At 58.5% G+C, this 15,777-nt stretch overlaps 1 protein-coding gene across 1 annotated transcript in view; it reads left to right on the top strand.

The window, feature by feature from the left end:
* Sec14l5 (SEC14-like 5 (S. cerevisiae)) overlaps positions 1–12,254 on the top strand; it is a 17,041-nt gene extending 4,787 nt beyond the window's left edge. Inside the window, 12 exon segments of the mRNA XM_013011217.1 lie at positions 87–215; positions 1,497–1,647; positions 4,998–5,152; positions 5,888–6,077; positions 7,012–7,100; positions 7,297–7,367; positions 8,944–9,115; positions 9,792–9,926; positions 10,339–10,473; positions 10,696–10,902; positions 11,092–11,270; positions 12,149–12,254. Of these exon segments, the coding sequence (XP_012866671.1) occupies positions 87–215; positions 1,497–1,647; positions 4,998–5,152; positions 5,888–6,077; positions 7,012–7,100; positions 7,297–7,367; positions 8,944–9,115; positions 9,792–9,926; positions 10,339–10,473; positions 10,696–10,902; positions 11,092–11,270; positions 12,149–12,254 (1,719 nt within the window).
* Positions 12,255–15,777: the final 3,523 nt, after the last annotated feature.

The following is a 15,777-nucleotide window of genomic DNA, read 5'->3' as shown; positions in this document are numbered from 1 at the left end:
GGTCAGCGGGGGCGCGGGGCGGTGGCCGCGGAGAGGTGTGCGGCCCCAGCGCTGAGGCCCCGCGCTCCGCCCCTGCCTGGTGTCAGGTCCACCCTGAGAACGAAAACTGGACGTGCTTCGAGCAGTCGGCCTCGCTGGACGTGCGGTCTTTCTTTGGCTTCGAGCATGTGCTGGAGAAGATCGCCATGAAGCAGTACACGGCCAACGTGAAGAGGGTGAGGGGGGGGTGGGAGGGGGCCCCCCTCCGCCGTGCCCGGCCCGGCCCAGGCCTCAGCCTTCCAGCCTGCGAACGGGTGCTGAGTCCAGCCCCACCTCAGGAGAAACTGGGTGAGACACCTGGCCTGTAGTGGGGGGCGCCTCACCAGGGTCCCGGGACCCCGAGATGGAGGCCGGTGCAGCGAGCTCCGTGGACAGAGGAGGGACATTCTAAGGGCCTTTTTCTGGGTTAAAGTTGTCTCTGCAAGCAAGGCACCTGTGGCTCACGCCTGTCATCCTACCCACTGCTGAGATCTGAGGGTCGAGGTTCAAAGCCAGCTTGGGCAGGAAAGTCCCTGTGAGACTCTGATCTCCAATAAACCACCAGAAAACTGGAAGTGGTGCTGTGACTCAAGTGGTAGAGTGCTCGCCTTGAGAAAGAAAAAAAGAAGCCCAGGGATAGAACCCAGAACCAGTGTACGTGCACACACACGCACACGTGCGTGCACACACACACACACACACACCCCACACACCACATCGTCACTGCAGCTACACGGGTGGCTTAGTGGTAAGGAGCTTGCTTGGTGTGCCTGAGGTTGGCCTTGAGCTCAAGACCCCAGCTCAAAAGAAGTACATAAAGAAGTAAATCAATTTGAAGGCCTCCAATCTATCCACCATTGGGTAGAAGGTTATTCACATACTGAATAGGGGAAAGTGTGCTTTTGTGAGATCTCTCTCTCTCCCTCCCTCCCTTTCTCTCCTTCCCTCCTCCCCCCCCCCCCTCAGTGGTACTGGTGTTATACTGAGGTTTGAACTCAGGACCTTGTGCTGGAGAAACAGGCACCCTACCCGCCCAAGTCATGCCATTAACCCCTTTTTGCACTGGGTATTTTCAAGATGAGGTCTCACTTGATGCCCAGGTCTGCCTGGGTCTCCATCTTTCTATTTGCGCTTCCCCTCTGTGGCTGAGATGACAGGGGTGAGCCACTACACTTAGCCATTGATTGAGATGGAGTCTTGGGAAAGCATATGCCTGTGCTGGTCTCAAAATTTGGTCCCTGACCCCTGCCTCTCAAGTAGCTAGGATTACAGACGTAAGCTATCGCACTCGGTGGGGAATTGGTTCTGGCGCGTGTCTGTGTGAATGGCGATGCCTACATTCTTCCTTCCATGCTAAATCTCCTGCAGGCCTGACTGTAACATGCCATCTTCCTCCCCGGCCATGTGTCACTGGCCAGAGCTGGCCACGTTGTCCCTGCGGAGATGGTGATGGGTCTCTGTCTCTCTCTCTCCCCCAGGGGAAAGAGGTGATGGAGTATTACCTGAGCGAGCTCATCTCCCAGGGCATCTCCCACATCCCCCGCTGGACACCTGTCCCTGTCCGGGAGGAAGACGCCTGCAGCCAGCCTGCACCGTGGTGTCAGAGCTCCCTGGAGGGCAGCGGGAGCAGCAGAGCACCAGGCCCCACTCCAGATGATGGTAGGTGCCTGCAAGCGCCAGGTCTGAGCCCGCACCCACATCCTGGGAGTCCCGTGTTCCCGTGGGAAGGATGGGCACTGACTCCAGGCCCTGCACGCAGCCTGTCCCCCTGCTGGCTGCTGCACCCTTGCTGCTTTAACCCCCTCCCCCAGCCCACAGCTGGTTTATTTCATGTGTCTGTGCATGGCATTTCCACTTGACTTTATCCCCTTTTAATCATAAGAGCCACGACACATGCCCACGGCGGCCCTCAGCTGTGACCGAAGGGTGTAAAATCCCTCACCTCTCCTCCTCCCCCCAGGAAGGACAGTGGGGTGTTGCCATTTTCTTTACTTTTTTTGGGGGGGTCCAGTCGTGGGGCCTGAACTCTGGGCCTGGGCGCTGTCCCTCAGCTTTTCAGCTCAAGGCTAACACTCTACCACTTGAGCCACAGCGCCACTTCCGGCTTTTTTCTTATGTGGTGCTGAGGAATCGAACCCAGGGCCTCAGGCATGCAAGGCAAGCGCTCTACCACTGAGCCACCTTCCCAGCCCGGTGTTGCCATTTTCTGAAGCCGCCTATGTATTGATAGCACGCCACATGTCTGAAATTGAACACGTGTGTGTACACATGCATTCACAGAAACTTACGTTGAACATTTCGGGGTATAGCCTATGTTCAACTCGGTGGTTTGCTTTTACTCACAAATGTCTCGCAAATAATCTCCCGTGTCAGTGCACATGTGATTCTTTCTCTCTTTTTTGTTTTTGGTCTTGTTTTCTTGGTGGTGCTGGGGATTGCACTCACGGGGACTTGTGCTTGCTAGGCAAGCCTGCTGTGCAACTTGAGCCACACCCGCTTAGTCCCTGTGCCTTTAATTTCCTTTTCAGGTAGGACCTCAAGCCTTGCAGAGGCCTGGGTTGCCCTCTGCATGTGCTGCTCCTACCTTCATCTACCGAGTAGCTGGGGTTATGGGTGTGAGCCGCTTTACTCTTCCTGTATCATCCTCTCCTCCTTCTCCATCTCCTTCTTCTTTTGGTCAGTTGTGGGGCCTGAACTCCGGGCCTGGGCGCTGTCCCTCCGCTCCTCAGCTCAAGGCTAGCGCTCTACCACTTGAGCCACAGTGCCACTTCCGGCTTTTTTCTGCTTATGTGGTGCTGAGGCATCTAATCCAGGGTCTCAGGCATGCAAGACAAGCGCTCTACCACTGAGCCACCTTCCCAGCCCTTCTTTTAATACTTCATAGCATGATGTGGATACCGTATAACTTATTCAGTAATAAACACTTTTTATTTTAAATTAGTCTATTTGGATAGTTCCAGTGGATGACATTTGTTTTAGATTTCTAGATTCTAAGTAATGTGGTTTGTCTTTGTACTTAAGGATTAAAAAACTGTATGATAGGGCTGGGAAGGTGGCTCAGTGGTAGAGTGCTTGCCTTGCATGCATGAGGCCCTGGGTTCGATTCCTCAGCACCACATAAGCAAAAAGAAAAAAGCTGAAAGTGGTGCTGTGGCTCAAGTGGTAAAGCGCTAGCCTTGAGCTGAAGAGCTGAGGGAGAGCACCCAGGCCCAGAGTTCAGGCCCATGACCAGACCCCCCCCAAAAAAAATTGTATGATATATACACAGCATGCCAGTTTTAGTGTGTGTGTGTGTGTGTGTGTGTGTGTGCGCACGCGTGCATGCGTGCACAGGCCCGTGCCAGTTCTGGGGCTTCCGCTCAGCTTTTCATACTTTCACTTGGCTTTTTCACTCAAGGCAGGTGCTCTACCACTTGAGCCACACCTCCTCTTCCAAATTTTTTTCTGGTTAGTGATAAGTCACAGACTTTTCTGCTTCAAACTGTGAGCCTTAGCACTCAGCTTTCTGGAAGGGGTGAGCCACTAGCTCCTGGCTTGTCCTTAGTCCCCCACCCCCTATCTCCCCATGGATTTCTTACTGGTGTGTGAGAGCTGTCTATGTAGTAAGGCAATCAGCTTCGTTCCACAGCCTTTTATTAACATGGAAAAGGCTCGCCACATAATGGCAGAGGCAAAAACTACAAAACGAAAAGTCCTGTGTTGATTCATTTTTCCTTTTGGGTCACTGGCTGGTAGAGACCTGCCTGATACTTGAGTAGCTACACTGTAATTAATCCCTCAGGGGCTGCATCTACAGACAGCAGAATTCATCCATGCAGCAAGTATTCTGCTCTTACTGTGTACACTGGCAGACTGCTGCTATATTGTACTTAAAAGATAATAATAGCTGTGTCCTCAGTGGCCCTCTCCCGTGTGGCTCCAGGGCTTCCTGCCCTGCTCTCTGCTCTGTGCTGCCTGCACCAGTGCTGCTAGCAGGGTGGCTGGTGGAAGGCACAGCCAGGCCCCTCCACCAGGCTGGGAATCACTGGGCCTTTGTGCTGGGAGGTGGAGCAGGGCTTTCATAGCTGTCAGGGCGGGCGGGCAGGGCTGGAAGGATGCGGGGACCCTAGCCTCCCTCCTCCTCTCTGTCTCTGGCCACGGGGCTTCAGGCCAGAAACAGCCCTCAGTTTACCCAGAGGTCTCCTGGCACGGTGGAGGGAACCTCAGTGCTGGGCTGGGACTTCTGCCATGGGGGGATCCCGGGGGCTGGGTATGCATGCAGCACCCCTGCCCCGGATCTGTAACATTTGTCCAGAATACGCCACGCTGGCTGTGGTGCGTGTCCCCCAGCCCCCACGGGGATGCCGGAAGGCGTGGAGACACACCTGTCACCCCGCGATGGCCAAGACCAGGTGACAGAGCCATGTCAGGCCCAGCTCTGAGGGCAGGCAAAACGCTGGCCCCACACCACCCGCTTGTGAGCCGGGGCTGTGCTGTGGGATCGAGGCTCTGGGTGGCACATGGCCCTTGAGTACCCTTGAACCCCCGAGAGGGCTGGGGAAGCTGGAGAGCAAAGGGAACTTAGGAACCCCTTCCTTTTTAAAACCTTTACTCCATAGCTCAGGCTGGTCTCAAACTTCACAATTCTCCCGCCTCCACCTCCTGGGTGTGGGGCTTACAGGTGTGTACCACCACACCCGGCTGAATCAGCCCCCGTGTGCATTTTCTCATTTGTGACACTGCGCCCCCAGAGGTCTGCTCTGAAGTGACCGGCTATCCCAGCCTGACGCTGGCAAAACCAGACACCAGGCCTGGCCCACGCACACAGCCAGTGAACGGAGCTCATCTGTGCCCGGCGCTTGGGTTGTGGGTTTCCGAAGCGCTTTGGAAATGGCTGTGAGAGGATGAAGCATCTGGAGGCCACGTGGATGCTGTGTGGGGTGGGGCCTCAGCTCCACGTAGTGGAGGCACACTCCAGAGAGTGCAGATCAGGCGGCGAGGAGACCGAGTCTCCCCATAAACCCCTTTCTCCTCTCCCCAAGGGGACAAGCTGGACGCAGACTACATCGAGAGGTGTCTGGGCTATCTCACGCCCATGCAGGAGAGCTGCCTGGTCCAGCTTCGGCACTGGCTGCAGGAGACCCATAAAGGCAAGGTGAGCGCAAAGCTCCGGTGATGGGAAATCGGCCCGAGACACCGCCAAGGGAGAAACGAGAGTTTGTGCAGTTAGTAATACGCAAAATCCATATCTGCTTTAACAGAAGTAGGAACTGAACCCAGGCCCTCACACCTGCCTGGGCAAACACTCTACCCCTTTAGCTCTGCCCACCTGCCTTTTGTATTTGAAACAGGGTCTTGCCCCCTTTGCCTGGGTGAGCCTTGAACCCAGATCCTTCCAGCTGGGATTGTAGGTGTGTGCCGCCTTGCCCAGCTGTGTTTTATTTATTCTTACATGCTCTCCTCTGTATCTGTTCAGCACATGTTGACGACACTGCTAGAGGCCCTGTCCCCGCTGGGTGGGCTCTTCTTTTCTCAGACCTGTGTTTTGCAGGTGAGCGAGGATGCTGCTTCCTGCAGTTGTTGTTGTTGTTTTGGTCAGTCGTAGGGCTTCAACTCTGGGCCTGGTCTCTGTCCCTGAGCTCTTCAGCCCAAGGCTAGCTGCTCTACCACTTGAGCCACAGCCCCATTTCCGGTTTTCTGGCAGTTCATTGGAGATAAAGAGTCTCACGGACTTTCCTGCCCAGGCTGGCTTTGAACCGCAATCCTCAGATCTCAGCCTCCTGAGTAGCTAGGATGACAGGCGTGAGCCATTTCAGCCATGCTTCCTGCAGTTTTAACCTGCCAGGTGGAGGTGACCGTTCTGTGGGTGTTTCCCTCCTCTGCCTCTCAGATCCCCAAAGATGAGCACATCCTCCGCTTCCTGCGGGCCCGGGACTTCCACCTGGACAAGGCGCGGGAGATGCTGTGCCAGTCTCTGAGCTGGCGGAAGCAGCACCAGGTGGACCTGCTGCTGCAGACCTGGCGGCCGCCGGGCCCCCTGCGGGAGTTCTACGCCGGTGGCTGGCACTACCAGGACATAGGTGCGTAGAGCACGGGGCACACAATCACTGCTCAGTGTGGCCTGAGCAAGACCTTCTGGGCCCATGGGTCTGCTTTCCTGTCTGCCCAAAGGCTGGCTTATAGCGCACTGTTAACTTCGTTCTGTGTTGTGGGTATGCAGCTTGCTGTGGCCCAGTGAGCGAGGCTGCCATGGCTAGTTACCACAAAGTGGGCAGCTTAAAGCTCCACCTCTGGAGGCTTGAGATCAAGGTATCCTTGGGCCATGCCCCCTCTGTGGGCCTTTTGCAGGGAGATTTCCTGCCTCCTTCAGGCTCTGGTGGCCCAGCAGGGCCCACAGTGGTGTCCTTGGCTTGTGGGCTCATCACTCCAATTTTATTTTATTTTTGGCTGGTCATGGGGCTTGAACTCTGGGCCTGGACTCTGTCCCTCAGCTCTTCAGCTCAAGGCAAGCGCTCTACCACTTGAGCCACAGCGCCACTTCCAGTTTTCTAATGGTTTGTTGGAGATAAGAGTCTCACAGACATTCCTACCTGGGCTGGCTTTGAACTGTGATCCTTAGATCTCAGCCTCCTGAGTAGCTAGGATGACAGGCGTGAGCCACTAGTGCCCGGCCTCCAATTTTTTTTCTTCTCTCTCTTTTTCCCCAGTACTGAGGTTTGAACCCAGAGCCTTATGCCTGCTGAATAAGTCCTCTGCCTCTTGGGCTTTCCCTTTCCACTTTATTTTTCACATGGGTCCCTTTGTCAGTGTCCTCTCCTTATGGAGCACTGCTTCCGTGTCTATCTTTTCCTGGGACCCCTCACCCCCCCCTTGAAGCAGGAGGGGTGTGGCGCAATGCATGCACCCCAGGGCCTTGGCACCGCACCCAGGTCTCGCTCAGGAGAGTAGGGGCTGCAGTCTTGGGGTGGCTAGTCCTGCCCCTGACCTCAGCCCCCCGTCCCCCTTCTCTTGCAGACGGCCGCCCCCTGTACATCCTGCGCCTGGGCCACATGGACACCAAAGGCCTGATGAAGGCCGTGGGGGAGGAGGCGCTGCTGCGGCACGTGAGTGCGCCTGCGCCGTGGGGCCTCCCGGGCGCCCGGGCTGCGGGCACGTGAGTGCGCCTGCGCCGTGGGGCCTCCCGGGCTGCGGCCGGGCCCGGGCTGCGGCATGTGAGTGCGCCTCCGCCATGGGGCCTCCCGGGCTGCGGCCGGGCCCAGGCTGCGGCCGGGCGGTGATGGCACCGGCTTTGCCTTCCAGGTGCTTTCGGTGAACGAGGAAGGACAGAAGAGGTGCGAAGGCATCACCAGGCAGCTCGGCCGACCCGTTAGGCAAGTGAGGCAGGCTGCCGGGCAGTGCGCGTGCGCACTGCTGCTCCCCCCCCCCCAGCCCACCACTCGCGCTCATTGCGCATGCGCCTCTTGCCAGGTGCCCAGCCCCAGTGCCCTTCCCTAGCTGGGGTAGGGGGAGGTCTGGAGAGGTAAGGACCCTGTCTGTCCTGCTCTTGATAGTCGAGGAAACTGAGGCCCAGGGTAGTGATGTCTTTCCAGGGATGCTGAGCGCTCAGGGCCTCTGAACTTGAGCCTTTCTCGCTGGCTCCATCCCCGGCTCCAAGGCTCCTCCCTTTTCCTTTCCGAGAACAAGTCCCCACCGGGCTCTACTTTGCCCCCTCTCCTGGGTACCAACCTCCCAGGGGTCCTGGTCCAGCCAGGGAATCGGTGTCCCCCTGGGATGCTCCCAAATAAAGGGGAGAACAAAATGACACTTAGGGCTGGGCAGGTGGCTCAGTGGTCGAGTGCTCGCCTACCATGCATGCAGCCCTGGGTTCGATTCCTCAGCACCACATACACAGAAAAAGCTGGAGGTGGCTCTGTGGCTCAAGTGGTAGAGTGCTAGCCCTGAGCAAACGCAGCTCAGGGACAGTGCCCAGGCCCTGAGTTCAAGCCCCAGCACTGGAAAAAATAAAAAAGACACCTATCCAGACAGGTGTGGTCGTACACAGCCGGGCTCCCAGCACTTGGATGGTGGAGGCAGGAGGACCTTGAGTTCAAAGCCAGCTTGGGCTACAAACAGTTTTCAGGCTAGCCTTGGCTGTAGGGAGATTTCCCAAAGGACACCCTAAGGTGTTGGGGCCCGCCTAGCACCCTTGTTGTCTTCCTGGTGATGGGCGTGGAGTACAGGACGGGCAGGATCTGAGCACAGCTGTTGACCCCTGGAGCCTCTGATCTCGGTGAGGACTGAGCTCCTCTGGGGTCTGGAGCCAGAGGAGTATGAGATGCGGGGTGGGGAAGTCCGTCAGTGAAGGCCCTGACCAGAGGCAGAATTCACCCCGGTGGCTCAGAGGAGGGGCGTCCTGAAGAGGCAGCTTGCAGAAAGGCCAGCCACTGCAGCAAGATGGTCATCTTCTTAATGAGTTGGTGCTGGTAGGATGGAGGCCCAGAGAGGTTGAGCACTTGGCCCAAGGCTCCACAGCATGAAGGCTGAACGGGGCCTTGCCCTGGGCCTTCTATCTGTGGGAGCATGTTCTTGTTCTGGTCCCCTTTACTTAGCAGCAAAAGTCTTTTCAACAGCTCGTGATGGGCGCCTGCCTGGCAGACAGCGAGACACCTGCTCAGTAAATTCTCTGCTCAGCAAATGCTGCCTGAGGCGGGAACTGGGACCACGCTGGCCCCTGACCTCAGGAGAGCTTAGGCTCCCAGGCCCTTGCCACACAGCGCCCAGGGGTGGCGGTGACACCTGGAATTCAGGAGCTTGGCCTGTCTGGAACTTCTTCCTGGCGTGGCTGGCTCCTCTGCCCCCAGCCCCGCCTCCCTGAGCCTCCTGGGCCATCTCCAGGTCCCCCCGGGGTGAGGATGTCGGGCTGCCCTGGCAGAGCCGGATGGCACATGAGGCCCGTGTCTGCCACAGCTCCTGGACCTGCCTGCTGGACCTGGAGGGCCTCAACATGCGGCACCTGTGGCGGCCGGGGGTGAAGGCCCTGCTCCGCATGATCGAGGTGGTGGAAGACAACTACCCGGAGACGTTGGGCCGGCTGCTCATCGTGCGCGCCCCCCGCGTCTTCCCGGTGCTCTGGACGCTGGTGAGAGCCCGAGCCAACAGGAGCCACAGAGCAAAATCTTAGGGCCAATCAGGGGCGGATCCGCAGGGGCGTGGTAATGGGGGCGGGGCATCGGGGAGGCTGAAGGCAGGCATTGGGGGCGTGTCCACAAGGGGCGGGGCATCGGGGAGACTGGAGGCAGGCATTGGGGGCGTGTCCACAAGGGGCGGGGCAGCAGGGAGATTGGAGGCAGGCATTAGAGCATGATAATAAGGGGCGTGGTATCTGGCAGGGATTGGGGGCGTGGTCATTGGGACAGGGTGGAGGGGTAATGGGGAGGGACCACGAGTGGGTGTGGGGTCTCCTTTTGGGGCCATGTGTCTTGGGAGTGGGTTGAGATTATGGTTGCCTTGTGAATACGCCCAAAGCGACTGAATTTTGTATTTTAAAATGTGTTTTCTTTTGCTGTGCCCGTCCTGGGGCTTGAACTCTGGGTGTGGGCACTGTCTCTGAGCTTTTACACTCAAGGCTAGCACTTGAGCCATGGCTCCAGTTCTGGCTTTGGGGGGGGATAGAGATAAGACTTTCCTGCCCAGGCTGGCTTAGAATTGTAATCCTCCCATCATCTCTCTGCCTCCTGAATAGCGGAGGGAGGGTGGGAATTCTGCTATATGAAACACAGCCCAAGAATGTCTCGCCTCACCCACCGCCATTCTAGATCAGCCCCTTCATCAACGAGAACACCCGGAGGAAGTTCCTCATCTACAGTGGCAGCAATTACCAGGGCCCTGGCGGCTTGGTGGATTACCTGGACAAAGATGTGATCCCAGACTTCCTGGGGGGAGACAGTGTGGTGAGTCTGGGCTCCAGATCAGGCAGGCAGGGACCAGCTGGGAGCCAGGGCTGCCGGGGCTGAGGAAGCTGCCCAGGAAGCTGCCAGGCTGGCTCCAAGTGGGGACAAGGGTTTGTTATCCCAAGAGCGGTGGCATATTTGACATGGAGCCTTCCCCCCCTCCCCAAACATCGTGAATGAGCTGGGTGTGGTGAGACACATCTGTAATCTCAGCACCTGGGAGGCTGAGGAAGGAGGATCCCGAGTTCCAGGCCAGGCTGAGCAGGCCCAGATTTTGCACCCCCTACCCTGTTACCCTGATGCACATTCTGGGGTTTCAGCCTTGTGGTGGCTGAGGAGCCATAGGCCCATGGGCCCAGTGCAGAAGCAGGACACCCCTCAGTGGAAGTCCTTTCCGTGTCTGACCCCCCAGTGCAATGTCCCTGAGGGAGGCCTGGTCCCCAAGTCTCTCTACCTGACGGAGGAAGAGCAGGAGCAAGCAGATCAGCTGCGGCGGTGGAGTGAGACCTACCACTCGGCCAGCGTGCTCCGCGGGGCCCCGCATGAGGTGACCCCCAGCCTGGGGCGGGGGGAGGGGGGCTGAGCAAGAGCCCAAGCCCAGCGGGGCCTCTTCTGGCCCTGCCCAGGTGCCCTCACATTTTGGGCACTCACTGATCACTCCAGGGTGATTCTGGGGGAGAAGGGGATCCCCCCCCCCCGCATGGGCACGGGCAACCTTTCCCTCAAAGCCCCTGTCTGCTGGGACTCCACCTGGCCTGTCCCCGTGCAGGTGGCGGTGGAGATTCAGGAGGGTGAGTCAGTCATCACCTGGGACTTCGACATTCTGCGAGGGGACGTGGTGTTCAGCCTGTACCACGCCAAGCAGGCGCCGGGGACCAGGGCCGCCGGGCAGCTGATAGACAAAGCCTGGGTCCTAGGCACGGATTACAGCCGCGTGGAGGCGCCCCTTGTCTGCCGGGAAGGGGAGAGCATCCAGGTGTGTGCTCTGCTCCTTCACTACTTCATCCCCTGTCCCCCCAGCCCCCCCCCCGCTAGTGGCTGGGGACAGTGGGGGACAAACACAGCCCCAGGGGCTCTGTGGGACACAGGAGGACAAGGACACACAGGAGGGTTTGGTGGCACTGAGGAAGGGAGGGGAAGGCTCAGTCCCAGCCCTGTGTTCCAGGGCTCACACGTGACGCGGTGGCCCGGCGTGTACCTGCTCCAGTGGCAGATGCACGGCGCCCCCAGCGGTGTGGCCTGCAGCCTGCCCGGCGTGGACGACGTGCTGGCCGCACTGCACAGCCCCGGGCCCAAGTGTAAACTGCTCTACTACTGGGAGGTGCTGGCCTCCAAGGACTTCAGGTAGGCCCCACCCCCACCCCGCAAGCCCCCAGGGCCTTGCTAACTCCTGCCATGGTGAATTGACTGGACCCGCCGGCCAGGGGGAAGGGGAGGATTTGGACCTAGAATCTCACAGGGTGTGCAGCTCTTCTAGAACAGTCTCCCAAGAATGGTGACTTAGCAGGTACAGGATCCCGGGTTTCAACTCTTAGGGTCTCCACCTTCCCACCCGAAAAAGAGTGTTCTAAGACTGCCTACAGGTTGCATTCAGAGAAACAGGTGTCTGAGACCTCCAGCACTTCCGGGTGTGACCTTGGGCAAAGCATTTCTCCTCTCTCAGCCTCAGGCACCCCAGGAGCTAAATGGGACCCCCCCAGTTCTCCCTTTGCATTAAGAGGCTGTCATGAGGGTAGAGTGGAGGAAGGGGCTGCCTGTCACCCCTGCGTCCTCACCCCGGTGTACCCAGTTAGGTGGAGGGACCAAAAGAGGCCCAGCAATGTTTGCAAGGCCTTCCACTTCGTTTACTTAGTTTTTGTTGTTGCTGCTTTTTAAAAAGAGAAGGTTAGCAATGCAGCATCGTCTGGCCTTGACCTCCTCACCTTTCTACCTCAGCCTGCTGAATCCTGCTGGGATGATAGGCAGGAGCCACCATGCCTGGTCTGGGAGCCAGGTTTGAGTGCAGAGATGGAGGGGAAGGCTGGGGTTGGGCCCCCGGGGCCTCGGGGAGGGCTGCCCGAGGGGACCGGAGGGCTGGGCTCCGTCCTGGGGGACACAGTGCTTGGCGTCACTGGCTTCTCCCTGGGGCAGTTAGCAGCCTATGCAGCTGCCCCGGGGCCTCGTTTGTGGTGTGGATGGGGCGCTGGCAGGAGGAGGTAAGTTTGTGGTGCCCTGCTCCCCAGGGGCTCCATGTCCAGCCTGGAATCCTGCAGCAGCCGCTTCTCCCAGCTCAGCGCCGCCACCTCCTCCTCCAGCCGCTCCCACAGCAGCTCCCTGCTCTCCAGATAGGCGGGTGGCAGCCCCGGGCCTGGACCTTCACAGAGAGGACCAGCGTGGGAGCCCACGGCCCGAGCCCCGCGTGGTTGAGGCTCTACACACAACCCTGTGTTTTGACTAAGTGGCCTCGTGCATCCTTCCAGGGGTGGCCCCAGGGCTCAGCTCCCACCCTGTGTTCCACCTTCTGGGTCAATTTCCTCCTCAGGCTGGCCTTGCTCACCCCCAAGGGAACCCTTCATCCTCGGAGACCCCCTCCGTGATGACATCCCCCCTTCTTCCACAGTTGCAGAACAAAACCTCTGTCCCCAAAGTTCCAATCCATCGGCCAGCATCTCCTCCTGGCCTGCTCCCCGCCTCACGCCTGGGCCAACTGGCTGCCAGGGACGGTACAACAGTGGCCTCTCCCCAACTAGGGTCACGTGTCTAGTCTGGACCAATCACTGTGGCTCGGGGTGGATGCAATGCAGTTTTCTCAGGGGAGCAGCCCACCCACAACTGGAAACTCAATGTTCAGTGTCTGGCTGGGAGACCCCAATGCTCACCACTGGACTTGACGAGGCTGGGGACAGCCAGGGCTCCTGCCCACCCCTGGGCAGCAGTGGGGTGACTGCGGCGGTTCCTCTAACCCTTTATAGGCCTCTTTCCCTCTCAGGGAACTGCTGAGTGTAAGCTACAGGCCCCCCTCCCCCATAGCTTAAAGACAAAGGGGGGCATCCTCCGGGCGCCTGCCTCAGTGGTCCAGGAGGGCTTGCCTCAGGGGAGTGATAGGTGGCTACTGCTGCGCCATGCTGTGCCTCAAAGTCCTCTGCTCACGGGGCACGCTCAATGTCTGCCGTATGTGCGTCCATCCGTCCAAAGACACTAGGCCCCTCTTCCTCAGGACATGGCGGCCCCCAGAGAAAGGTGAGGTCAGGAGACTGGACCCTTCTCCCTTCCAAAAGCTTCTGTGTATTCTGGACAGATCCTGTCCTTTGATACCCAGGGAGGAGGGGCGTTTTTTTTTTTGTTTTTTTTTTTGGTCGGTCATGGGGCTTGAACTCTGGGCCTGGGCGCTGTCCCTCAGCTCTTCAGCTCAAGGCGAGCGCTCTACCACTTGAGCTACAGCGCCACTTCCGGTTTTCTGGTGGTTTATTGGAGATAGCAGTCTCACGGTCTCTCCTGCCCGGGCTGGCTTTGAACCGTGATCCTCAGATCTCAGCCTCCTGAGTAGCTAGGATTACAGGCGTGAGCCACCAGTGCCTGGCTGAGGAAGGGCGTTTGACATGATGGTTGCTATCATTTTCCTCCCTTCCGCTCTGCCCTGCCCTGCCCCTCTGTGAAAGAAGCCTTTTCTACTTCTCAACAAAGTCTGTGTGCGTGAATCCTTTGCTCCATCCAACCAGAGGCATTAAACACTCTAGATGCGGATTGTCTTCTTTTCCTGAGCTTGTTTGAGAATGTCTCTGTGGTTGTTTCTGAGGTTCTATAACATTCTCAGGTGGGTTTGCCCTGGAGGAGTGGCAAATTGCGGTGTATTGGGGGAAGCAGGCATCATATATATATATATAATGTCTGAAGCTCAGGTATACGGTATTTGTTTTGTGGGCGTGCAGTTACAAATAACCAATGGGGTTCAAGTGACAGGAATGATCTCTCCCCGGCTCTGGAGGCTGGGGGGTCACATCCAGGGTTCTGCAGGGCTGTGTTCCCAGAGGAGGCTCATGGCCTCCTCCAGCCGCCGGTGGCTCCCAGCAGGCGTTGGCTTGGGGCCCCATCACCCCACAGTCTTCACAGGACCTCCCCTGCACATCCCCTCTTCTTTTACGGTCTATGTAGCCCAGGCTGACCTTGAACTCCAGACCATCCTGTCTCAGTCTCCTGAGTGCTAGGATTATAGCTGGGCACTACCACACCCAGCCTAGGTCTCCTTTTCTAAAGGACATCGGTCATTGGGTTCAGGGCCCATTGTTTTGTGATCTATGGCTAAGGACGTCTGTGGGGACATTTGCCGCCACACAGGCCCCATGCTGAGGTCCTGGAGGACGTGCATCTTGTGGATGCACAGGTGCATCTTGGATCCCACCTGCTAGGTTCAGGAACCCGAGGGAAGCAAGGGCCCTCCTTAGGCACGCTCTTTCCTGGGCTGCTCACTCTGCCCAGCTCTCTGTGGTCCAGGCCAGCCACAGTCCTGCTACCACAGGGTATGAGGGCCTGTCCAAGACGCCGCCTGTCTTCTGGTGGTCCGGAGCCGGGCACAGGACAGGAGCACTGGCTGCCCTCCCACTCGCTCTGACTCCATAGGTTTCCCTTGGGTCACGGTGGCAGGTCAAGGCTCAGCCAGTGGCTCCGTGGGTGCCCTGAGTGTGGAGAGATCAGTGCCTGGAGGTGGCTGCACGCTGCAGGGCCTGGCTGACATCTGATCCACCGTGCTGTTCCCAAGGCCTCACCGGCCAAGCCCAAGCAGAGTGGGGAGGGGGGACTCAGGTGTGCCCTCAGGATCCTAGGACAGCCTTGGCCCAAGCTGCCACCCTGGGGGCTGGTGGGACCAGAGTCCCCCGGGAGGCTCTGAGACCCTCCCTATCTCGTGTCTCCCATCTTCTCTGCGCCCAGCCCCCCAAGGCAGCTCTAAGGAGGCACAGTTTGAAACCCAGTCGGTTCTCTGGGGAAGATTTTTCTGAAACAGACTCCTTTGAGAACCTGACAGAGGTTGTGAACACACTTGACGCCTGAATGGCCCCAGACAGGCTGCTCCGGTCCCCGGAATGTTTCAGAGGTCTCCCGAAGCTCGCTCTAAGAGGAGGCTAGGGGTGACCCATGTTACTGTGGGTGGCTTCTCTCCTCAGTGACTCATGAGTTCCTTACTCTCTGGGCTGTCCGAGATGCCAAAACTGAACACAAATGGCTTCAAACAAAAATAAAGATTTATTGGCTTCAGGTGCAGCTGGCTCCAGGGGCTGGGACTTGTCGCCCCTCTCCCTCTGTGGCTCTTATGCTCATCAGCTGGCCTCTCCCCCTGGTCAAGTATTCACCACACGGAAGAGCTTCTCTCCTCTCCTGTGTGTGGCTCAGGCCTGGAAGCCGGACCGTCCCAGCACAAGGTCCAAGATGGGCCTTGGCTGCCCGGCCTGGGGCAGATGCTTAGCTCTGAATCGGTCCCTGAAGGCCCTCTGGACTTGGGCCAGTACCTTCTGGACTGGGAGGTAGGTGGCCTGGGCACCCTCCCGCAATGCTGGCATTTCAGGCATGACTGTCCACCACTGGTCGCCTGTGGTGGCTGAGCCCCGTGGAGGGGACGTCGGCAGCAGCCACAACCAGCAGTGCACAGGCACTGGCCGCCTGCGCCCAGCTCGCCCCGTCTCACGTGGCACAGGGGGACAGCACCGAGTGGTGGTGGCCTGATGCTCAGCACACACCCGGCACGGGCTGCCCTCCCTCCCGGTCCCCGGCTTCCTGGGGACCACCTCCCAAACGCACCATGTGCTCGGAGTGGGCTCTGGGAGGCCCAGCTGATGACTGCCTGTAATCCCAGCGCCTGGGAGGCTAAGGCATGAGGATC

This window comes from Dipodomys ordii, unplaced genomic scaffold (assembly GCF_000151885.1).
Source record: "Dipodomys ordii isolate 6190 unplaced genomic scaffold, Dord_2.0 Scaffold14, whole genome shotgun sequence".
NCBI classification, from domain to species: domain Eukaryota; kingdom Metazoa; phylum Chordata; class Mammalia; order Rodentia; family Heteromyidae; genus Dipodomys; species Dipodomys ordii.
Note: the sequence above shows the minus strand (reverse complement) of the source record. Positions and strands in the feature narration are given on the sequence as shown.